This window comes from Rhagoletis pomonella, unplaced genomic scaffold (assembly GCF_013731165.1).
Source record: "Rhagoletis pomonella isolate Grant_MI unplaced genomic scaffold, Rhpom_1.0 Rhpom_scaffold_00009, whole genome shotgun sequence".
NCBI lineage: Eukaryota > Metazoa > Arthropoda > Insecta > Diptera > Tephritidae > Rhagoletis > Rhagoletis pomonella.
The window spans coordinates 7288219-7313392 of NW_023458563.1; the positions used below are offsets into that span (position 1 = coordinate 7288219).

The window sequence follows — 25174 nt, forward strand, 5'->3', positions numbered from 1 at the left end:
CGGCACAGCGAGATGCACACAGGCAGACACCGACTAACTTCTTCGGGCCATCATCTGAAAATGGTACAACTAACAAACAATTGTCAACCCATAGTGAATACGCTAAAAAGGTTACATAACAATATAAACGAGTTTGCAAAAGGGGGCGTAGCAAATCCCACAGGCGTGGAATTTTTTATCAGCTATAACTTCGGAGCCATAAGTCCCACGAACTGGAAATTTGGTATGCAGACATACCAATGGTAGGTGCCTATAGGAGGGTATAGATAAACGTGTTTGTAAAAGGGGCGTGGCACATCCCATAGGAGTGGAATTTTCTATCAGCTATAACTTCGGAACCATAAGTAACACGAAATTTAAATTTGGTATGCAGACCTGTCAATGGTAAGTGCTTACAGGAGGGTATATATAAAGGAGTTTCTAAAACGGGGCGTGGCACATTCCATAGGTGCGGAATTTTTTATCAGCTATAATTTCGGAAACAATAAGTCGCACGAACTTGAAATTTGGTATGCTTATACGAGGGTATATATAAACGAGTTTGTAAAAGGGGGCGTAGCACATCCCATAGGCGTGGAATTTTTTATCAGCTATAACTTTGGAACTATAAGTCACACGAACTGGAAATTTGGTATGCAGACATATCAATGGTGGGTGCTTATACGAGGGTATATATTAACGAGCTTGTAAAAGGGGGCGCGGCACATCCTATAAGCGTGGAATTTGTTATCGGCTATAACTTCGGAACCGTAAGTCACACACTTGAAATTTGGTATGCAGACATATCAATTGTGGGTGCTTATATGAGGGTATATATAAACGAGTTTGCAAAAGGGGGCGTAGCACATCCCATTGGCGTGGAATATTTTATCAGCTATAACTTCGGAACCATAAGTCCCACGAACTTGAAATTCGGTATGCAGACATATCAATGGTAGGTGCTTATACGAGGGTATATATAAACGTGTTTGTAAAATGGGCGTGGCACATCCCATAGGCGTGGAATTTTTTATCAGCTATAACTTTGGAACCATAAGTCTCACGAACTTGAAATTTGGTATGCGGACATATCAATGGTAAGAGCTTTTAGGAGGGAATGTAAAAACGAGTTTGCAAAAGAGGGCGTGGCACATCCCATAGGCGTGGAATTTTTTATCAGCTATAACTTTGGAACCATAAGTCACACGAACCTGAAATTTAGTATGCATACATATCAATGGTAGGTGCTTATACGAGGGTATATATTAACGAGTTTGTAAAAGGGGGCGTGGCACATCCTACAAGCGTGGAATTTTTTATCAGCTATAACTTCGGAACCATAAGTCACACGAACTTGAAATTTGGTATGCAGACATATCAATGGTAGGTGCTTATACAAGGGTATATATAAACGAGTTTGTGAAAGGGGACGTGGCACATCCCAGAGGCGTGGAATTTTTATCAGCTATAACTTTGGAACCAGAAGACACACGAACTTGAAATTGGGTATGCAGACATACCAATAGCAGGTGAATATACGGGGGTATATATAAACGAGTTTGTGAAAGGGGCGTGGCACATCCCATAGGCGCGGAATATTTTATCAGCTATAAATTCGGAACCACAACTCACACGGACTTGAAATTTGGTATGCAGACATATCAATGGTAGGTGCTTATACAAGGGTATATATAAACGAGTTTGTGAAATGAGGCGTGGCACATCCCATAGGCGCGGAATATTTTATCAGCTATAACTTCGGAAGCACAACTCACACGGACTTGAAATTTGGTATGCGGACATATCAATGGTAGGTGCTTATAGGAGGGTATATATAAATGAGTTTGTAAAATGAGGCGTGGCACATCGCATAGGCGTGGAATTTTTTATCAGCTATAACTTCGGAACCATAAGCCCTCCTAACTTGAAATTTGGTATGCAGACATATCAATGGTAGGTGCTTATACGAGGGTATATATAAACGAGTTTGTAAAAAGGGGCATGGCACATCCCATCTTCTTCTTCTTTTTTGGCGCTGTAACCGCCTAAGCGATTTTGGCCGAGTTCAGCAAAGCACGCCAATCGTTTCTCCTCTGTGCCAGCTGACGCCAATTAGAAACGCCAAGGGAATCCAAGTCCTTCTCCACCTGATATTTCCATCGCAGTGGGGGCCTCCCTCTTCCTCTGCTACCACCAGCGGGTTCCGAGTTGAATACTTTCAGAGCTGGAGCGTCGTTGTCTATTCAAACGACATGACCAAGCCAGCTCACCACCTATTTGTCGACTTTAAAGCCGCTTTTGACAACACTATACGCCGTTATGTCTGAATTTGGCATCCCCTCAAAAGTCATACGGCTGTGTAAAATGACGTTGAGCAATACCACCAGCTCCGTCAGATTTGGAAAAGACCTCTCCGAGCCGTTCGCCGCAAAACGGGGTTTCAGACAGGACGACTCCCTTTCATCTGACTTCTTTACTCTGATGTTGGAGAAGATAATCAGAGCTGCAGAACTCAACCGCTCAGGAACAATCTACTACAAGAGCGTGCAATTGCTGGCGTACGCCGATGACATCGACATCATCGGTAACAAGAACCGCGAAGTGTGTTCAGACTTTTCCAAGTTACATAAAGAAACAAAGCGAATGGGTCTGGTGGTAAACGAGGACAAGACGAAGTATATCCTGTCATCAAACAAACAGTCAGCACATTCGCGCCTTGGCACCCACGTCACTGTTGACAGTTTTAATTTAAAAGTAGAGAATTTCGTTTACTTGGAAACCAGCATTAATACCGATAATAATCTCAGAATGGAAATCCAACGTAGAGTCACTCTTGGCAACAAATGCTACTTTGGACTGAGTAGGCAATTCAGGAGTAAAGTCCTTGACTTGACTTGAAATTGAGCCTGTCTGTAATTTATCCATAAAAATTGTACCAAGCATTTGCCTGCGACTGGAAGATGTAGGAAGGTTAATAAGTTTTAATCGGCTCGTATAAGGCAGAAGGTTATATATAGGTTATGTTCTTCAGAGATATGATCAAAGCTCGAATTTTTTCGTGATTCTGACCATTCATGTAGTTCTTCAAATCGTTATATCTCGGGCTCTAATCATGGTAAAGACTTCATCTTAACGCCGTTTAGAAGATAAAGAAACGGGATTTCTATATGATGGTTATGATTGTCCTAAAGTTAATTTAGCGATTAACAGTTGAACTTTTTTAAGTTGATTTGCATAGTGAAGATCAGTAAATTTTGAATTTAAAATTATACCATCGTAATCCTTGTGTAATTCTCTATAAAAAAGATGTTCCAAAAAAAATGGGAATTTTTCAAGAACTATTTTTATAAATTCTTTTTTTTTTTAATGGCGAGGTGATTTATTTTGTGAGAGTCTCTACGATGAACAGAACCCTAGATATCATAGTTTGAAGAAGTACATGATTATTTAGTCAGAATCAGGAAAAAATCCAAAATTTGACAGATCATATGACTTGATCATAAGTCAGAGCAAAAATGAACTATATTTTTTCTAAGAGCAAAAACGAAACAAATCGACAGCGTACGTGTGAGCTTGGTGTGTATGCGGTATTTCGTGCGCGCTCGGTTGTTTCTGCTTTTGCTTTTGAATTTGCGGTGGTCGCCTAAATGTAACAGCGAAAATATCATTGCAATGCTGCAATCGTATTCTGATGTCAATAATTTACGTATGCTTTTTCAACCTGTAAGCAAGCCACAAGAACAGTGTTAAATCAGTTACAAAAGAAGTATTTGTGTTTTTTGTGCGTTCTTTAACACGTATTTTAAAGAAATGGAAGATGAAATGATGGTAAATATTTGTATTTAGTAACATTTACAGTAACATTTACTCCCAGAAAACGACAAAAGCGATTAGAACATCGCAAACAAAATAATGCAAAGAAAAGTTTTGAATGTGGAAAAGAGCAAGAAACTGGTAGCGGTCGTATATGTAGCTGCGGAAAAAATTATAGCACAAGTGATCTGCATATGTGGAAAAAGCTACTTCACAAAGATTAACATTGCCCGCCAAAAGAAAATTTTTGAAAACTATTATAGCGAATTTACATGATTCAACTTTCACAGGCGATTAGATGAACCAAAAGTTGATCGAAAGTAGGCAGCCGACCAACTTCATTGGAAGCGATTAGTTGAAAGGCCGTTTACACCAGGCGATTGTTGCTTTCAACTAAAAATCGCCTGAAAAATCCCCTCATGTAAATTCTCTATTACTATGCTTTAAATTGGACCAAAAAAACCTTATATATTCGATTTTCGGTAAAAAGACGTCATGTAGCTCGTAAAACAAACACGCCGATTATTCATTTAAACAAAAAAGGTGTGAATGATGAGTATTTCATGGATGATCATAACGGTGCAGCTCACAAAGTTTGTAAGAACTTTTTCGTGAAGTGCCTATGCATAACATCGGCTCGTATATACCGCGCTGTAGGTAGTATCCAAAAAAAATGTTGGTGCTGCTGAGACGCAGGGACGAACATCTTCAATAAACAAAACATCTGAGGAAGATTGAAATAATGTTATTCAATTTATAAACTTTTCCCCAAAATACGAGTCACACTATGGACGTAAAATATCTCAGAAGAAATATTTACACCCAAATCTAAATTTAACGAAGTCACATAAAGAATACAAGAGCTCCTGTGAACTAAAGGATCAACATGTCTTCTCGCAGTACGTCTTTGGTGACATTTTCAAAAACAACTTTAATTTAAGTTTTAAAAGGCGTCATTCGGATACATATAAAACGTGTGATAATTTACATTGCTCCATGAAAAGTAGTGTTAAACAAAGAGACAAGAACGAAAAGAAAAACAAAAGGTTAATTTCATGGCTGTGGAGAGCGTAACTACAGAATTTAATCAATCTGTTGAAAATGCCAGACAAAATGGCGAATCGATAGTTTTGACTGCACTAACGACATCAGTGGCATATTACAAAATACAATTATGGACGTATAATCTGTGCGTAGATGACGAGATTACAAAAAAAAGTAAGGCCTTTTTTTTATTTTTAATAGATCTATATTACATAAATCAATGTTCCGAAATTAATTAAATTTTCATATTTATAAAATACATAAAAATTCAGTAAATTATCATCAAAATGTTCTGCTTTTTAGTCATAATTTTTATAACAATTATGTACATATATGCATTTTTTAGCCCGTTTAATTTTAGTGTAACAAAGGTCATCTTTCAAGTGGCTTGAAATTCGCGTTGAACTTTGGAACACCTGTATTAGTGTTGGCATTAATCGATTGCTTTTTTAATCAATTAGTTAATTCGATTAAATTCAATCCGATTTCAGTTAATCATGATTAATTTTAATCTGATTAAACAGTTAATCGTAACCGCGATTAAAAAAATTTATTTTTAATCATTAACCCTTAATTTGATTAAGTCGGTTTGGTGATTAATCAATTTATGCTGGAATTTTACTGTGCAAACAAGGCCAGTTAATCGGGTATGGCAATGTCGGTTTTCCTCATAAATCTAAGCAATTTGGTGTGCATTTTCATTAAGATCTATTTAACAGACGCTAAGCAAACTAGGCTTTAATATCCCTCTGCACATGTACGATGGGTTATAAAAATTCCCAATTTACGTATTACTATTAATAATAATAATTATTTTTTTTATATATTATGCATTTCTTATAAGCGTGAACTACAAAAGAAAAATAACTATAATTTATTTTGGATTCAAATTCGGACACACCAGACCACTTAATCATATTTTTTTTTAATTGGATTAACGATTAATGATTAAAATTAAGTAATCGTAAAAAAATTTAATCGCTAATCGTACAGATGATTACGATTAATTAATTTTAATCGTTAATCGCGATTAACATTTTAATCGTTAAATTTTAATCGTTAATCAGATTAACATTTTGCCAACACTGACCTGTATAAAGTTTGGAACTTTGTTTTACATGGCTTTTCTTAAAGAATGAACGATATTTATAATTATATTACGCACTACGGAGCAATTTGGGTAATTTGATCGGTTTTTGTGGCAAAAAGTTAAATTTCGTACTAGATTATGGATCTGTATACTGTTTTTCCAGATCAGGTAATTTTCCCAAAATTTTTATGCAACACTAATTCAAATTTTAACAAGGGAAAACTTAAAAAAATTACGATTTTTTTATTTTTTCCCATTTTTATTAAAGCTTGTTCTTTTGCCAAAAAATCAATGTATAAATAAACATTTTTTGAATGGTCGAATTAAAATGTGCAATCATTTTTGGTATGAAATAGAAGCAGGAGATAATGTTACTCATACGGTGTATCGTACATGGCGGTATTCTTACATACTCTTACATGGCGGATGAGCAACATTTTCCATGTAAACTATACAACTAACAAACGTGTGGATAAGAAATTTGTACAAATCTTTAATCAACCAAAAAATAACAAATTAAAGCTTTTTAAATGCATTTTTATTTCCTTTTTTACGTTTTGAAATCAAGTTCTAAGTAAATTTTTTGAGTGAGTTTAAAGTAGGTTGTGTTGAAAGTACTGTCAAATAAGATGCGATTCCTAATTCAAGTGTTTGACAAGAAAAATATATAAAAGTTAGGAACCTGACACATTTGAGGGGTTAGATTAAAATTAATATAATTTGGAACTATATTTCAAAAATAGCCACTGTATAAATAGTTTTTATAACTTAGTGCTATTTTTTTTTAATACAAATGTTTAGAAAAAAACTACATTCAAACTTAAAAAAAAAAAAATACGTCTTTAAACCCATGGGCTGTTAAAAGCTAAGATTTTTTCGTAAACATGTGGGAAATCACATTCCAATCGATGAAAATATCAGGTTTTTTTAACTAATATACTTATTTGGTTATAAAAAAATGGTTCACATTAACCATAATGCAGTGGTCGAAAAAATTATAGACGCACCGCAAGTTTTCATAATTACTATTTTTTAAATAAATTCAAGTTTCAAACTTTGTGCAATATTTAAAAAATTATCAAAAAACTCTCTTAAAAATTTAAACTTTTTAATTGGATTTCCTAGAAAGTGAAAATGATGACAAAAGAGCACGAAAATTAGACAGCCCTCGCACACGGCAAAATAATCGCAACATTATTTCGAGAAAAGAAAATGCCGTAAAAAAATAACAAAATTATTGCAAGGCCGAAAATAAAGTCAAATTTTGCAGGCTTGTGCAAAACTGTATATATTTAGTAAGCGAAACAATTTTAGATTATCCCTCATTAATAATAAACTGTCCCCACATGGGACGTTTCTTACCCCCATCTCCCATAGTTATTTCTTTGATATTGCTATACATATGTTTCACCGCTAGATACAGCGATAATGATACTTTACTTTATTTCAATACGATACATGTATGTATGGAACGAAAGTGTGGCTTCGAGAGGAGGGAAAGAAATAGGTTTTTGCTTAATAAAACATTTTAAAAACCACATCCCTATTGGTACAGAGACTATTGTATTATACTCCGATTCATGTGGAGGTCAGAATCGCAATCGTGGCATTACTGCTTAAACATTTACACAATAGGTGCGACAGTAGGGATGGGTAGTGGGAGTTGAAATTCGATTTTTACCGAATTTCGAACATTGCCCAACCATTCGATTATTCGATTCGAAACTTAGTGGTTCAAATTAGATTTAATTCGAATTTTTTCGAATTTTCAAAATTTTTTTTTACTGGAAATTTAAAAGTTTCTTTGTAATGATAGCTCAAATCGGAAAAGAGACTCAATTGAACTTACATTAAAGTGATTAATTATCCGTATCTTAGCCTCACAACCAAAAATGACTACAAATAAGGAGTATTTTTTTCCCAAAAAAATTCAGAGAAAAATCCAAAAATGTATATCATATATTTTTTTTTTTACTCTCAGTTAAAAAAATTAACAAAATGTGTATTGAAACCATATATGTATGTAATACTCCTATATTGGCAGTAAGAGCTAGTACCGTCGGAAAACACTACAGTACAGATATATCAATAAACACGTACGAAAGAAAAGGAACACACTCGTTTATAAATAAACATGTACACAACCCATATACAAAAACGGCACTTAAATACACAATACATTGACAAATAAGTAAGAAAGTCTAAGTTCGGGCGGAGCCGAACATTAAATACCCGGCGCAAGTATTAAATATATGTTTTTTCACCCTTCCGAAACCTTCCGCTAGATGGTAAGCCGAGGTGTATAAATTTGGAGTAAATTAGCGTCCTTCAATTTCGAAATATTGAAGTTTCAAGCATTTCTTAAATTTACCGTTATATGAGAATCGGCCGTTATTTTAGTCCGATTTCAATAATTTTCAACGTTTTGCTTACACGTGGCAAGTACAATAACTATACTGAGTTTGGTACAAATTGGTAGAACGATTACCGATATACTTATATGTGATCATAAGTGGGCGGTGCCACGCCCATTTTCCAAAATTTTACCATAAACGTATTTCTTGGTAAAGAATTGTTGCAAGCATCAATTTTGAATAAATTAGCTTTAATATTTAATGATTTATCGAAGATTTTGTATTTCTCTAAATTACAGTTATATGGGATGTGGGCGTGGTTATTGTCCGATTTTAAAAAGTTTCGGCGGTTGTTTATGCTGTACCAAGGCCAACAACTGTGCCAAGTGTGGAAGAAATTGGTGCAGCGGTTACCAAGATATACACATGCAACCATAAGTGGGCGTGGCTACGCCCATTTTCCAAAAATTTATAATATTCTTATTTTTCGTCTAAAACTTATTATAAATATCAATTTTGAGTGAATAATCTCCAGTAGTTACTAAAATATCGCAGTTTTCGTATTTCTGAAAATTACCGTTATATGGGAAGTAGGCGTGGTTATTGAGCGATTTTAAAAATTGTCGGCCAACAACTGTGCCAAGTTTGGAAGAAATTGGTGCAGCGGTTACCAAGATATACACATGTAACCATAAGTGGGCGTGGCTACGCCCATTTTCCAAAAATTTATAATATTCTTATTTTTCGTCTAAAAATTATTGTAAATATCAATTTTGAGTGAATTATCTTCAGTAGTTACTAAAATATCGCAGTTTTCGTATTTCTGGAAATTACCGTTATATGGGAAGTGGGCGTGGTTAAAGTCCCTCGACCCTATTAAGCTGGCATTTCAGGGAACTATTTTATATATATATAAGGAAAATTTGTAAGTTAGGGGGGGCTCGAGCACCCCCCTGCCCCTACCTGGCTACGCTTACGTCAGGCAGGGTTGTATGAAATTGGGCCGATTTCGCTTATTTTTATTTTAAACGAAGAAGGGATTTTCTTCATAAAATGTTTGTTATAAATGTCTTAATTTTAAGTGTGAAGTTTTATTCCCAAACTTAGAAATTAAGAAATTGTTTCACTGTTAAGACACTTAAGATGCCTTTTTGTTTGGATATAGTGCCAACAAACAGAATAAATATTACATGTAGATATTGTCTTCCCAGATAGCGCATATTTAATTCTGCCTAAATTACAAAACATCATTTTTGCTACTGCCAAAGGTTTAAGGTAAGGGAAAAATTGATATTTTCAAGCACTATGTACACATATGTATTTTTTTAAACAAACTTTTTTGCTGAAGACTTATTTAAATTCCAAAAACCGAATGCCAACTTGAATTAAAGGAACCAACACTGAAGTGAGCCAAAATGAAAATAAAAGAGCACAAATTTCTATGTAAAGCAAAACTCTCTGGGAATCCTACGTGATATCTGCCAGTCATATGACCGGTCATCTAAATGGGTGTTCTGCAGTCTTTTGGCATCATATTATACATCAGAATTGAAGGGGTTTCTAAAAAATCTGACCAGTTCTTTTTTGTAACTGTGATTTTGCATCCCTTGTCAACATATGGCCTCGGTTGATGTTAACTTAAGGTCGTTGTTTTACTGGCTTAAAATTGGATGAAAATTTTTACAGCGTCTTTTTTGTGTACTGGTTTCTATTTGAGTGAATTGAGAATCGGTCAGTCTGAAAAGGCCTTCTAGGGAAGACAATAGGTTTGTTCGTCGAAAATCTAGCGAGAATTATCACTCAAGATATCAGATAGTAAGAAAAAATGCTCCCAAATTCTCTCTCATGTAGAGAAACTTGCATATTTCTGTACGAACGTAAATTTGCAAGTTTTTCTGCCAGCTAGTGTCCATGGTTGCATTTCAAACAAAAGAAATTTAACGAACTTGTTTATTCAAATTATCGTCGACAAAAAATCCAACCATGTGCCATAATCATATGTTTTTCCTAATTGCAAATTCTTGTTGGCAAAATTTTTTCCGGCTCGAATTTGTAACTTCTCTCCAAGAAATAGTGTTTTTACTCGTGATTTATTTAAATAAAACATTGTGAAATTTAGTTGAAACATTTTAGCCGTCTTTAGGCGGTTTTATTTCCCAATCTAGCCGGTTCGGCCAAAAAGTTCTGGCAACACTGATTGCAATGTACAAATAAATGTTTTCGCTGCTACATTTTACCCACGGTGGAGAGAATACAGAGGTGGCGCCGATGATGATACCGCTACTCGGCTCTCAGTGATTTTGACAGAATCAGCTGTTTTGGTGACGTCATAGTAGAGAAGACAGCAGTAGTGATGAGCTGAGTCAATACTTTTAAGTACCCAATACTCTGGATACTCGGTACCGAAACATTTAGGTTTCGAATAAAAGCGCACATAGGCCAAAAATATGGAAAAAACGCCTAACAAAACCCGAATGTAAGAGCCAATAGAGCTTTTTTACTGATTCAATGATGAAAGATGTATATATGTCGGTTCGATGCCATAACACAGAGAAACCCTTACTTGTTTGAAGCATTTTTGTTCCAGCTGAATCGGACGATATCATTTTTGTAGGCCTGGGACAGATTCTGTAACCAGTTAACGACAATTTTCGAATCGGTATCGGTTTTGTCGACGTTTGATATCAAATATTTGTAAGTCAACAAGTGCGATATCGATCCGAAACTTGTCGCTAACTGGCTACAGAATCTCTCCCCTGAAAGGCTTCTTCATCCGTCAAAGTATTTTTCTTGAACCTTGGATCGACTAAGGTTACACTGATAAAATAATATTTTTCTGTGGCGATAAGTTCAAGTGTTTTAGCCGATATCATATAAATTAGTAATGAAAGTTTTTTCTAAACCTGAAATGCATATAATGGCGAGGGTTTAATGTAAATAATTATTTATACCGATTATAATCGGTATCGGACACCGAAAAGGAAGTATAGGGTACCGAAATCTTTTTTAAGTATTGGGTACCGAGTATTGGGGACAATTCAGCACATCATTAGTCGCCCTCATTCTCGCCGCTCTCAGTTGTCAACTCTACGATGACGTCACGCTAAAATTACTCTCACGAATTCTGCTGCAATCGGCGCAATCTTGTATTCTATCATTCTTGCATTTTACCGATCACCGCAAACGCAAAAGCAAAAGCAGAAATAACCGAGCCCGCACGAAATACCGTATACATACAAAGCTCACACGTACGCTGTCGATTTGTTTCGTTTTTGGTCTAGGAAAATATATTTCATTTTAGCTCTGACTATAATATTCGTCGTTTTTGTTCTGAGCGTGTCATATATCCGAAGAAAAACTTAAAAATTTGAAGCCAATCGATATTGTGACACCAAATTTAGTGACCGACATGAAAAAGAATGCCTCATATATACATATGTTACATATATTATAAGATAGAATAATAGTAGTGTTAGAATTGTAATATATTATTTAATCACTTGTAGCGTTGCATTATATAATTCTCTATGCTATTACAGTGTCTGAATTTCATTTTATTTTAATTTGGTCGTAGATTAAATTATATCCCGGGATCCAAAGGGCTTGATCCCGGGATTTCGGGACGCAAAAAAGGGCTCGGACTCCCCGGATTCGTGTTCCTGAACCCCGATACTAGATGCCATAGTTGTAATTTGCAAAAACATCGATGTCAGCAACTCTTATAAAAACATCGATACATCGATGTTTCCATCGATGTTTCTCCAACTCTAAGGGCCGTTTGCACCATGTCTAGTTAATTCTAACTCCCAGTTAAACATCTTTATCGACGTTATCGACACCCATCATATAACATGTGATCGATAAAGCAGTTAACGTGCTTAACTGAAGGATGTACCTCCAGTTAGCGTTAACTAGACATGGTGCAAACGGCCCTAAGTCAGACTACCGCTGGGTATTCACGTTTATGACACACCAATTCCGACGGTGAATAACCCGAAAATACTCAATTAACTTCCGACAGTCTGCTCTCCTTCTCTGCTTATACAACCGCAATTGTCAACAAAATACAGAGCCGCAAAAAGGTCCTCAAGACGCTACCCGGCAGTACCTGGGCCAAAGATAAAGAAACGTTGTAGCAACATACAAGGCAAATGGCCGGCTGGTTCTAAGCTCCGCAGCACCAGTGTGGTCTCCGGGGGCTAGTAGGACTCAGTGGATGAAGCTGCAGACAACACAGAATAAAGCATTTCGAACAGCGACTGGATGTCTTTTGATGTCGCCAGAGCATCACCTGCATGACGAGGCGCTAATGCTCCCCATAGGGAAGCACAACACAATGCTTTGCAAGCAATTCTAAGCAGGAAGCCACAGACGTGGACACCCGAACAGACAATTGCCTGCAGAGGAGCCATCGAAAAGGCATGTCAGAAGGCATCTATACGAACTGGTGGACGAAGTCCTGAGGTTCAGAAAGTTACCTCTGAACCCGTCAGCATTTTGACAGGCCCTGAACAGCACTCACAGGAAATCAGTCCCAAGTTACGTAGACTCTAGACCTGTGAATGCCGTCCTGGGCACACAACCGCCTGACTTGGACGAGACAGTGCTTCGTCTGCGTCGGGAGACTTGGACTACAATAGCTTAACTTCGCTACTTCAGCAGGTTAAACTCATACCTGAGCACACTAGTTGCCAATTTTTCGAATATTTTATGAACTAGTTTTAATAATGGAGCATAACTTTATTAAGTTAAATTCTCTGTATAAATGCCCAGAGTTTCTTGGTTAAGCGACCTATGTCTGTAGACCAAATAAATAAATAAATATATAAAATATAGATATACTGAGCAGGTCCCATAAAAATTGACTTCTTCCTTAGGCCATTTATGAAACTAGGCATTCGAGGGGATGCCATGTCACTGATTCTAGGCGTAGATGATAACCGATCCCTGAAGAAAGAGAGCTATTGACCTATTTTGTACATGGACAATCGCATAATATTTCCAAGTCACAAAATTTTAAGTTCTGTCATGTAGTCTGTGAAAATTCTCAGACCCTCTCGTCTAAAATTCAGAAATCGTTCCGAAATGTCTCTTAGTAAGTTAAGTATTGCGTCGGGAGGCGGTGTGATCACTAGGCTCAACGTCCGTTACTATCTTATTTAGTCTTGGTTCAATGAGTTAAAAGTTGCACCTACTTGACTCCCTTAGAGTTTATAGTGTACCTATGTACCCCACCCCTGTCGGCTCAGTTAGCCCCCACCCACCCTCACCTATGACGAGGTCACATGCGTACGTTATATACGTTACCACAGATGAAGTTCGTAGAATATTGCGGCGTTTGTTGTCTTCCTCACGTAGCCGCTTGTGTGTCTTTGCAATTATGATGCAGACGCCTGTCCACGCACTCTTGGAAGCATGATGTCCAAGAGATTTTTCGGAAGTGGCGTTGTGCTCGTCAGATCCGCTAGTTCTCTCCTAACGGAAATGAAGCGCGGGCCGTTGAAGACCACGTGGCACGCATCTTCTGCTACGTTATAAATTGGGCAAATCGGCGAGGTGCCGTATTCAAATTATATTGTTTCAAAGCTTCAAAACGATCTGGATGAAATATATAATTGGCTTTGCTTATAATAAACTCAAATTAAACATCAGCAAAACCATACTTATGGTTATATCTAGAAGAGGCCTAGATAATAATGATTTGGGCCAATTAAATATAAACCAGCAAACATTAGAAAGAGTGCAATCCCTTAAATATTTGGGTATAAAAATCGACGAAAAGTTAAACTTTAATGATCACGTCGATTAGACTGTGAGCAAAACAGCAACGAAGTTATACTTCATGCGATGTACGTGTAAATTATTAAACAGAAAGTATAAAATAATGTTATACACAGCAATAATAGAACCCCTACTAAATTATTGTCCAACTATATTATTCATAATTAATGAAAGCCAGATTTATAAATTGCAAAAGCAACAGAACCGAGCAATGAGATTTATTCTTAGAAAACCTTATGACACCCCAATTAGAGACATGTTGGTGTTAAGCAACAACACTTCTATTACACTATGAAATTCGTTAAAAACATTATAGATGGGAACCTGCCAGAATAATTAAAAGGTAGAATAAAGTATGGCAATGATATACATAAAAAAAACACCCGTAAAAAAATTACTTAAATTTACCCATTTTTAAATGCGAGTCTGATAAGTGTAATCTCTATTATAAGGGTCCAAATGTTATAATAAATTACCTAATATTATTACCCAATGTAAAAACATAACTGAATTAAAAAGAAAATTATTTGCATACTGTAAGACTGTTTCAATATAACTAATGTGTTCTATCTCTACCCTCGCTAAGATCCTGTTGCCATTTACTTTTGTCCCGTGCAATTTTAAATGTATGTATATAAATGAATTCCCTTACAAATAGTCCTACTAGGCTTAAGTATTGCATTTTTAATACTAGGTTAAGCTTATAATTAAATATTGTTATGATCTAGGTTCAAAGAACCGTAAGAAATAAATAAATAAATAAAAATCGGTAAAGGTAGCACCATATACGCCGTGGCCTGTCAGAATCTTCGTCAACTGGAATTTTTTTCTTCTCCATGCTTTCGATTTACCTATTTGTAAAGGTTGGGAATCAGGGTATACGTCCATTGAGATACGCGTGGATTCTTCAGCTAGGATGGCATTGATATCATACCAGCAACCGCCATTGCCGCTTCTGCTGATGTCGTTTTGTACGCAGAAGCAACTCTGAGTGCGCACAGTCTCTGTAGGGCACTGTAGTGTTTTCGGCGCGCGGTGACTTTCACCGACTTTCAAGATTGGAGGGAGTTTCTCTTGTAAGTACACTCCGTCTGCTGCGCCTTGGTCCACTGATATTTTAGAGAATTTCACTAAGAGCAGTGTACATTTTAGAGGCTTTACTAGAAATGTATTCTGCGTGTGCGCCATAGTTAAGCCTATCGTCTAGTATCATGCCTAAGTAGCATTTCTGCCTTTTTGCTAGTATTAGGTGCCTACCCGCGGTGGATGAAGCTCTTTCTGCTTTCGCTGCTTATCAAAACCGATTCATTTTCTCCTCGTCGAGTGAGGCGTACCTATTTTAGCCTGTCGATTATAGGTGCGATTGCGACGTTACATTTATTCTCTACTTTCTGTTTGTGTTTCGCTACAACCACCAATGCTATATCGTCCGCAAATCCAATAATGCTAACACCTCACATTAGGTCAAATGATTACTTTTTCTGTGCGAAATTAATAGCAGCTAAAATATTGCATTATTTTAATGTAAAAAGATGGCAAACGTTAAAACAAGTGTAAAGGCAGTAAATCAAATGATAAACAAACTTGGCTTTCGTAAAACAGACTTTTCTGCTTTTTTGTATGTTCAAATGATGAGTATATGTGTTTAGGTAGTACTCAAAAACATTGTCCAATTAGCTTGGTTTTGACACAAGTTATTTTCTTACCATACTCAACCCCCTCCCCTTTAAAATGAGCTACATAATAAAATAAGTATGGTCACATGTACATAAATGGTTTCTTCCTGCGATTAGTTATGGCATTATCGAAATTCCTAAATTAAAAAAAGAAAAATATTTACTACATGTCTCCCAGATAAATCTTGAGGGGAGATTCCTAAAGCAGTTAGTCTTCATAAAACATTTCGTTTTCACTTGAGGTTTCAGTATTTCCAAATTCTCCACCGATATTATTTATATTCAGAATACAAATGCACATTTACCAAAAATTGCTGGTAACTTCCTGAAAAGAATACGAATGTTTATGAAACTAATTTGTTAAAAGAATGTTCAAAGCTCTATTCACTTTGAGTAAAAAAAAATCGAGATTTCAGTCCGTAAGTTCTCTCAAGGTTTTGCCTTTTTGCGAAGGCGCTAGTGTATTTGTAACATAGCCTCGGCTGCGCTACAGGAGATGAAATGTAATCCAAATTGAGGCTGCTATTTTTGTTTGCTATCACATACTTCCATTTTTACTATTTATCATTAAAATGGATTATTCATCACCAAAAAATGTTGGAGATATTTTTGGAGATAGCTAAAAATTCGGAAAAAGGTTAGCTATCCTATTTTAGCACTTTAGCGATAGCGAAAGTTAGAATCCGGCTGATGGTCTACACAGTTGGCTTTTCGATTTCGAAAAGAACCTCATCAGCAAGAAACGCTATGTTTTTAGATCTAAATATTTTAGCATCCTTTCCAAATTGTTTCCCATAATTTTCATATTTATTTGATAAATAATTGTAAAAAATACGCGTTTTTTTTTCTAAGAGTTTCATGGAACTTTCGCAAATATCAGCAGCGCCAAATTTTTTTTCAACATAGTTGACAACCGAAAAAGGCTTTTCTTTTTCCAATCAGCCAAACTTTAAACAACTTGCCTTTTGTGATAGCATGATAGCCCAGAAAAAAACCGTTTTTCTTGAAAACGGCTAAAAACGGCAAGTTAAGTAAAACAAATTCAACTCATCACATCTTATTTTATGCATTTCCGATTCCATTTTGTTTGCCGAAAGTTAACAAAATTGTAAAAGCTTACATAAAATCATAAATGGAAATAAATCAGAAAATTTTTGAGGTTATGCAAATAAGTCAGTTTATTTGCAAACAAATGATAAAAAGTAACTTTTTGAAATTGGGACATAGGTTCTCACTTAGATATAGTTTTGTTTCCCATTTAAAATTATCGTTTATTTATTCGAACTTTGCAAAAACAATGCACTTGAAATTTACAAAATAAACCGGTTGCGCAAACAACGAATCAGTAACGTTTTGAAAGTGTATATTTGGTGTATTGCTGTATAACGGTGTTTTTTATTTTACAAAAACTAAGTGACGTTTCTGTTATTTTGGAGTATTCCCTACAGAATGGCAACAAAAAATAATGTAAAACTGCCTTTACGAAATCGGACTTTCGCACAGCCAAATGTATCATTTGACCTAATGTGCACCTGTGGGAAACTCCAAGCGAAGTGTTATGGCTTGGTGGTTGCTGTGAGTATAGTGTTCGCCAACACACAATTTGGTTTAGCGTTTCTAAGGAGTTGCTGCTAAAAGTGATATCAAAGATTGAACCCTTCGCTTTGTGGTTTTCTCCGTCACATCTTCTATTCAGCGAGGAACGATCTATATTCTTGCCGTCCGTTGCTAAATGTGCGAAGTCCAAGCACCGGAAGCATCTGATAGTCTGAACTATCTTCCGCAGTCGACACACTACCTAGCCGATTTGAATTTTGCCCCTAGCCAGGATGGAATTTGCCGCGATAACCGCCAGGCTAGCTAGCTAGCCTTTTACGTGTTGCCGTATCCTTCGCGCATATTTTTGACCGCCGATACCTCTAACATAGGCATATAGGGGTGATACGATAGGGCTTTTATGAATGCTTGAGGCTTCGTAATCTTGTCGAGGTCTTTGCTTTCAAGCGTTACTTCGTGTGTGACCAGTTCCACTCCGGCGTCGGTACCCATGACATTTCCCACCATGTCTCGGTACCTTACGTTGTTTGGCGATACATTCTCATACTCCGCTGTTATCAGTAGCAGATCGTAACGCGTAAGAAGTGCACGTGCGATCTTGTGATCTCATTGCTTTATTATTCCGTGTAAAGTGCGATAAGTGCGCGTTAAAATCAGATAAACCTAAGATTGGCTCCGCTGTTTACTGCGTGCCGCTACCCAATGCTGACTGACTCACCTCGGTATTGCGTTTGGCTCTCATTTCACCACACCGGTTGGAGAATATTTAAATAAACAAAAAACAAATGCCGGTAATCATTTCTACTACGTACTACTACAATACTACTTGAAAGATCATATTCGAACACATTAAACACTCATTAAAAATTCAACATTATAAATATCTTATGATGTATTTTGAAAGGAATTTTCGTCAGCATGAAAATGACACTGAAGATGGCTCATCGCCGAAACCGGTTCGTCCCCAAACCGAATTTGGCAAGGGATGACGAAAACTCCTTCCAAAATACATCGTATACAAACCCTGTTGGAAATAATTACCACCAAAAATAAAATAACTATTTTACTTTTGCTTACTATATATATTTCGGTACATTTCAGGATTGCCTTATATGTTGGAAAGAGCCGGATTGGATGTCCAGCAAGGTGTGTTGCACACTAATATTTATAATAGAGAGCGCACAATGTAATCGATGTCTTAATAAGTTCTTAACATTCAATATTTTATTACAGAAATATATCGGAATCGTGAATTTTATAAAAATGCTGATGTACGACCACCTTTCACATATGCTTCACTGATACGTCAAGTAAGTACGAAATATTTACATAAAAGATTTTTATAACCCTCGTTTTATGACAAATGTTTATCTGCTCACTGAAATACTTACTTATAATATATATATTTACATACACACCAAGGGACATTTGAAGGATAGAAAAATTTTAAAATATCGTGAATAGCAATAAAATAATTTATAAATATTTCTTTCGTATTGCAGCATTTAACTCTTTGATAATATACATATGTGGTACTATTTAAATAAAAGACGACTTGTTTCCACGATTATGAAACATTTATTGACTTCAAAAGATTTATAATATTTGTCAGAAAGAAGTAACTAAAGAGAAATTCAAAAAAGCTAGTAGGGCTGCCAAATAACAAGTTTGATATAGCGAATTTAGGTATGCTTACAGTGTTGGAAATTGCTAATACGATTATTTCAACGTATAATGTAATGAAGTTAATGAAATACGTATGAATATGCGCCACATTATCCTCCCCTTATTAACCAGGAAAGGTTGCGGTAAAGAGGTTTAAGTCTGTCGATAGACACTCTTGCTTCTTTTTCGTTTATACGGATGACGTAGTATTTTGGTGTTCGGCGTAGTAGTTTGGGTTCTGGCTGACCAGTTGTTAAGATACGATGAACGTTTGTAGCTTTCGTAGGCGAACCGATAGGCGGTGCACGCGTAATTTCAATAAATTCTCTTAAAATGTCCAAAAATTTCAAGTTAGCGTTAATAGTTTTAACACTTGACATATCACCGTTGTCAATCTCGCAAAATGTTTGTAGCTCAGTTTTTCGATCAATATGCCATTTCTTTTAATATCGACTAAAATACCAAAATTATTTAAAAAGTCTGCACCAGTTATGGTTTGAGACACATCAGCCACGTAGAAATTACAAGTGAATTCTCGGCGCAGATTTAGGTTAAGTTTTAAAACGGTTTCGCCGTACACTTTAATAGGCGGCCCGTTTGCCGCAAACAAATTAATACCGGTATATTTAGCTCGTGCTGCCTCCCCATTAGGTGGGGCCACTGAAATATCAGCGCCCGTATCAATTAAAAAATTAATTTGCGATGACGATCAAAAATGCGGAGCCGGTGGTTATGTACGGCATCAGGTTGTTTGCGAATACCCGACACCGTTGCAGCCGAGCATTTTTATTTTGCCGTCACAGGTTTAGTGAATGTGCATGGCGCGCGACATTTTGTTGCTTTGTCACCGAATTTAGCGTGATACCAGCAGAAACCGTTTGCTGAAGCTCCGTTTGGAGGTACCGTTTTTGTTCGAGACGATGATCTGACGCGTTGTTTGTCTTTAACCTTGAATTGTCTATGCAAATTTTGTGACAATTCCGCAATCTCGTTTTTGAGGTCAGAAAGGTCATTGCGCGAAGATACCATGTCTACTTTCCCATTGTACCGCCCAATGGACTCGGTGATCGAATCGGCCATCTTGACCTTCTCCGCCAGCGGAACATTTGTTGCATTTATAGCGGCTTTAACGTAAGGAGGGAGTCGTGAAATCCATAGATCGTGTAGAAGGCTATCGTTGAGCGTAGTGCCGGCCACTCGCCTCATTTCACTGAATAATTCGCTCGGTTTTCGGTCACCAAGAGGCATGTCCTTGAGAATGCGCTGCAAGCGGCGTTGCTGGCTTTCAGTGATATGATCGGTGATCTTTTTTTTTTTGATGTAGGCGAATTTATCGGTCAGGGGTGCGGCCTCGACTATTGGCTTCAGTTTCAACAGCCTCTTAGCCGGCAGACTCGCAAGAACAATATGAAATTTTCTGGAATCACTGTGCACAAGTGATGCTTGGAACCAAAATTCTAAAGCGTAGAAATACGCCTCTATATTCTCCTCGCTCATTGCAGGGAGTGGAATTCGTGGCACGCCATTGTAGCTTTCGAAAATGTCAGAATCTCGGCCGCCCGCAATAGTCGTACTTTCGTCGAGAGGGATTTTTCTGGGTTTTTCACGTTTTAACTAAAGCGCGTGTTTAGCAATACGTGGTCACCAATGTGGTACTATTTAAATAAAAGATTTGTTTCCACGATGATCAAACATTTATTGACTTCAAAAGATTTTATAAATTTGTCAGAGAGAGAGAACTAAAGAGAAATTCAAAAAAGCTAGTAGGGCTGCCAAATTACAAGTTTGATATAGAGAATTTAGGTATGTTTCCAGTGTTGGAAATTGCTAATACGATTATTTAAATCTATAATGTAATGAAGTTAATGAAATACGTATGAATATGCGCCACATATATTTTGTCGAAATACATATGTTATTTTGTTTGTGCGTGAAATATAGATTTAAGTTGTTATTTCAAACGTGCACATAGGAGGCCGGCTAGTCTATACATAGTATAAAGGAAAGTCGAGATTCTTTGTACGCGCTAATCTCGAACACTACTGAACGGATTTTGGCATATTTTCTTTAATATACTCTATATCGATAGTGACCTTTTTTATTTCGAATTTCAATAGGGTTGCCACATTTCTGAAAAAACTATAACATCCTCACCGTTCGTTGGATTACAAAAGATGAGGTGTCAAATGAAAGGGATTTGCATGTAGAAAAGCACTAATGTAAAAAAAAACAAAAAACAGGGGTATATTTTTTCAATATACAACAGTCCTAGGGGGTGAGGGCATGAAAATTCCGACTTTACTTTTTCTCATGCATTTTTGGACCACCGTAATGTACATACATATATATGTAGCGTCCCAGCAAACACTTGGAGTCATAAATGAGTCTTTAAGGAGTCCTATATCTGAGCCATTACGCTCATAATGAGCTCATTTAAGAGTCTGATATGAGGGTGTTTCTCTTCCTCCGAAGGTCGACATATATGAGCTTAAATTCATACATCAAATGAGCCTCAGTATGAGTCACATTGGACTCTTATTGGCCTCATATTTGTATGAATGAATATATGAATCATTTCAGACTCTTTTTGAGGTTCTTATTGGCCTCATAAATTACTATATTCGGACTCTTATTTTAGGTTGTTGATTGAGTCTTATTGAACGCATTATATTTGCAAAGGCATTCAGCAAATAACATGCATACATACTTAACCCTGGAAGGTCATGGTTCGTCGTTTCGACGACGCGAGTTCTTATTTTACCGTTATCGCTGTTTTCTTTGTTTGTATAGTGCTAATTTTTCGTATAGCGCTAGTCGGTGTTGTGCTGTTGATGTGTGCGGTTACTTAGATTCATGCGCTTCGTGTAAGTACTTATTTTTTAAATGTGCGTAGTCAAAAGGACGAAGGATGAACTTTGTGTATGTTTTCAAAGTAATTTTCTTAATTAATTTTTTTTTATTTGTTTATATATTTTACTTGTGCAGTTATAATACACGATCAATGCAACCAAAAGTTATACCGACGAAGAGAAACAAAAATTGCGCAATTTGTCCCCCTTCTAAGCGGCGCATAACAAATCATCCTTGCAAAATGCCAAAAAAGTCTCTGTGGAGAGGATAAAATAGAGCTTTGCGCCTCTTGCACAAAATGAGAACTGTCGCATCTGAAATTGTTTTCCTTTTTTAGTTCATAGTATTATTTTTAAGAAAAAACACTTTAAATGAATTATATGTACTTCAAGTTATTTATTTTTTATATTTTCTAATTAATGTTTTGTACAAAAAGCCAAATGAATCAGAGCTGTGAAATCTTTAATTACAATCAAAAGACTAAGAAAAACTACTTGATATTGTTTTATTCAAAAAAAAAAATACAAACAAAATAATGTGAAAATAATAATTTTTGTGCATTATGATACACAGGTTAATTAAATAACGACTTTTAGAAATGCCGTCGTCGAATCGACGAAGGATGACATTTGCGTTATAAAAATAACGATGACCTTCCAGGGTTAAATACGTGCATATACACATTCCAACATGCATTCAATAGCATCAGCTGCAGCTAAATTTTTTTATTTTTTTTTTTGTTTTCTAATTATTTTCAATTTCTGTATAAACAAGTTTAGATATAAATTTCAAATATTTATTGGCACAAGGTGCTGGCTCATAACTTGGATCATATATGAATACTAAAAGATTCATATAAGAGTCCAAATTTTTTTGTTTTTGGACTCCTTTCAGACTCATATATTCTGAACGCTGAGAATATGTTTGCGGGGGTAAAGATGAAATACATACCTATGTATGTATATGTATGTACATAAGGGTGGTCCAAAAACAGTAACGTCGGAATTGTAATGCTCTCACCCTCTAGGATTGTACTAGTTATATCGAAAAAAGTATACCTCTATTTCTTTATTTTGAAATCAAAAAATATTTAGAGGTCACTGGTGAAATAAACAATTGGGTACTATTATTGGGAATCTCCTGCAAAGTAGTAGAGGTTTTTGATCGAAAAATATTGATTTTTAAGAATTCTATACCATTTCTACAAAAAGTTGGTTTTTCCAGATATACAATTTAATGGAAAACTTTGAGCGCTTTGAGCGACCTCTAATTGTAGGGGTATAATTTGTTTCGGTATAGAACAATCCTAGGGGGTGAGATCATAAACTTTACTTTTCCACATGCACTTTTGGATCACCCTAATGTGCATACATGCTCAAACAAAAAGAAAGCATCAGCTCCTTACGCTTTTTTAAATAAAGCATCTAACAAAAAAAATAAAAACTATTTTGAAAGAAGTCCGGAAAGTCCTGTTATTTTCTAGTAGACAATTTGTTGTTTTTCATTAGCGAAATTTCGCTCTAAACCGGTTTTGGTGGTTGCAAAATACATTTTGGCTGACTTCCAAAACGTCAATTGCTTAGCATAACGCCGGAATTATATATTTTTTCGCATAAAGTCTAAAAAGAAAGTTATCATTTTCAAACTTGCTGCATATGTTCTTCATGCTATTTGCAAGTTATGGCAAAATTTTTGAGCCGCTCAGATAACCCGTACGCCCCGCCATCCCCTCTCCCCATATGCATATAACGTTGCTTTTGAACGACAACCTTTTTCAAAACCTTTTTAAAACTTTTTAGTGTGGCACCCATAGTGTGATACTTATTTCAGTTACCTAATCGCCACAATTCAAGTTGAATTTGCTTGTTTAAACATGTGGCAACCCTACCAAATATAGTTCTGAACGAAGCCTTTCAAACGTATTTCGATTGATACCAATATTCTTCAAACACATCAAAAATAGCTTAAATATTCAAAATAAAGGGTTCTTAGCACTCTTTAGTTTAGACTTTTCAAAGAGAGGGCAACCCTTCCGAAAAAATAATAATTTATTGCATATCTATAGGCCAAGTTCTTGACACCTTATTTTTTGTAAATTGAATGAACTGTGCAAATCTGATGTCATTAACAAAAAATTTATACGTATATGTAGGGTAATAATTTTTAAATAGGTCGCAACCCCACTAAAAAACTAAAATCTGATTGCACATCCGGATACCATATTCTTTCACTTGGTACCTAATTTTTTAGGTGACCGGTAATAAGATCAACGGAAATAAGGTCAATTGACTTTATTTAACACCCTGGTGCGAAATAAAGTCAATTGACATTATTACCCTTTTAAAAACGAAATAAAATCCACTGACATTATTTCTCTTTCAAACATTAAATTTGCTTAGCTTCGCGGCGGCCCGCGTCAGCGCGCCTCACCGCTTGCGTCGCGCCCTTCCCGGTCTCCCGCCTTGCTGTAACGCAGGTAGATTTATTTTTTTGTATACGGTGAAATAATATTTTTATATATTTTAAACATCGAGGGCTTATATTCAATAAAATACCCTCTATCTGAACACTTTTCACAAAGATGAGATTCTGATATGAAAATCCACCTAAGCTTTAACTGTCATCAGTGATATTAATGCTACCTTCTATAACGACAGGTTAATAAGTCCCAGATGGTTTCTAAAATCACAAATTAGTTTTTGTGCAAATTGCAGATAGAGGGTATTAAGGAATTCAAGCCCTCGCAATTTCACATTTTTATATTTGTAAGTTATTGGAAGCAGGGATGCCAACTTGGCTCAAACCGTGCCATTTCTCCCTATTTTACTTCAAATGGCACTTAATTTTTCAATTTGGGACAAAGTGCCAAAATGACACTTTTGTAAAAAAATAACATTTCAATTCATTTTTGTGAAATCCTTTGCGTGCACTTCTTTTTCTCAACTAAAATTTTCTAATTTATAAAGGCTATTCAACTGGTTTATCTTATTTTATCATTGCACTTTTGTTTGGAAAATGTAGCTTTATTTTATTGCTAAATGTGAATGATTAAAAGGAATGACACCTTTTTTTGACACCTTTGTTTTTGTATTTGGCACATTTTGGCACTTTTTTATCCTCAATATGGCACCTCAAAACTAAAGATAGTTGGCCACCATGATTGGAAGATTTCTGCTGTGTTTTGGGGCAACAACTTGTCTGCAGTAAAAAAGCATATAATTTGTGTTTCAAAAGTGTGTGAAAACCAATCAATAAACTTATATGATCTCGGTTCCGATATTAAATAATCAATAATTGTTTATACCCGCATTTTAGCACATTGGCTCGTTGAATGTGCCATCTAATAAATAGTGTCGTCGTTCTCC

At 36.0% G+C, this 25174-nt stretch overlaps 1 protein-coding gene across 1 annotated transcript in view; it reads left to right on the top strand.

Moving 5' to 3' along the window:
- Positions 1-25174, top strand: part of LOC118745560 (flocculation protein FLO11-like) — a 537740-nt gene that overhangs the window by 464376 nt on the left and 48190 nt on the right. Inside the window, exons 6-7 of the mRNA XM_036479035.1 lie at positions 18396-18440; positions 18528-18604. Of these exons, the coding sequence (XP_036334928.1) occupies positions 18396-18440; positions 18528-18596 (114 nt within the window). The 3' untranslated portion in view covers positions 18597-18604. The remainder of the gene's footprint in view (positions 1-18395; positions 18441-18527; positions 18605-25174) is intronic.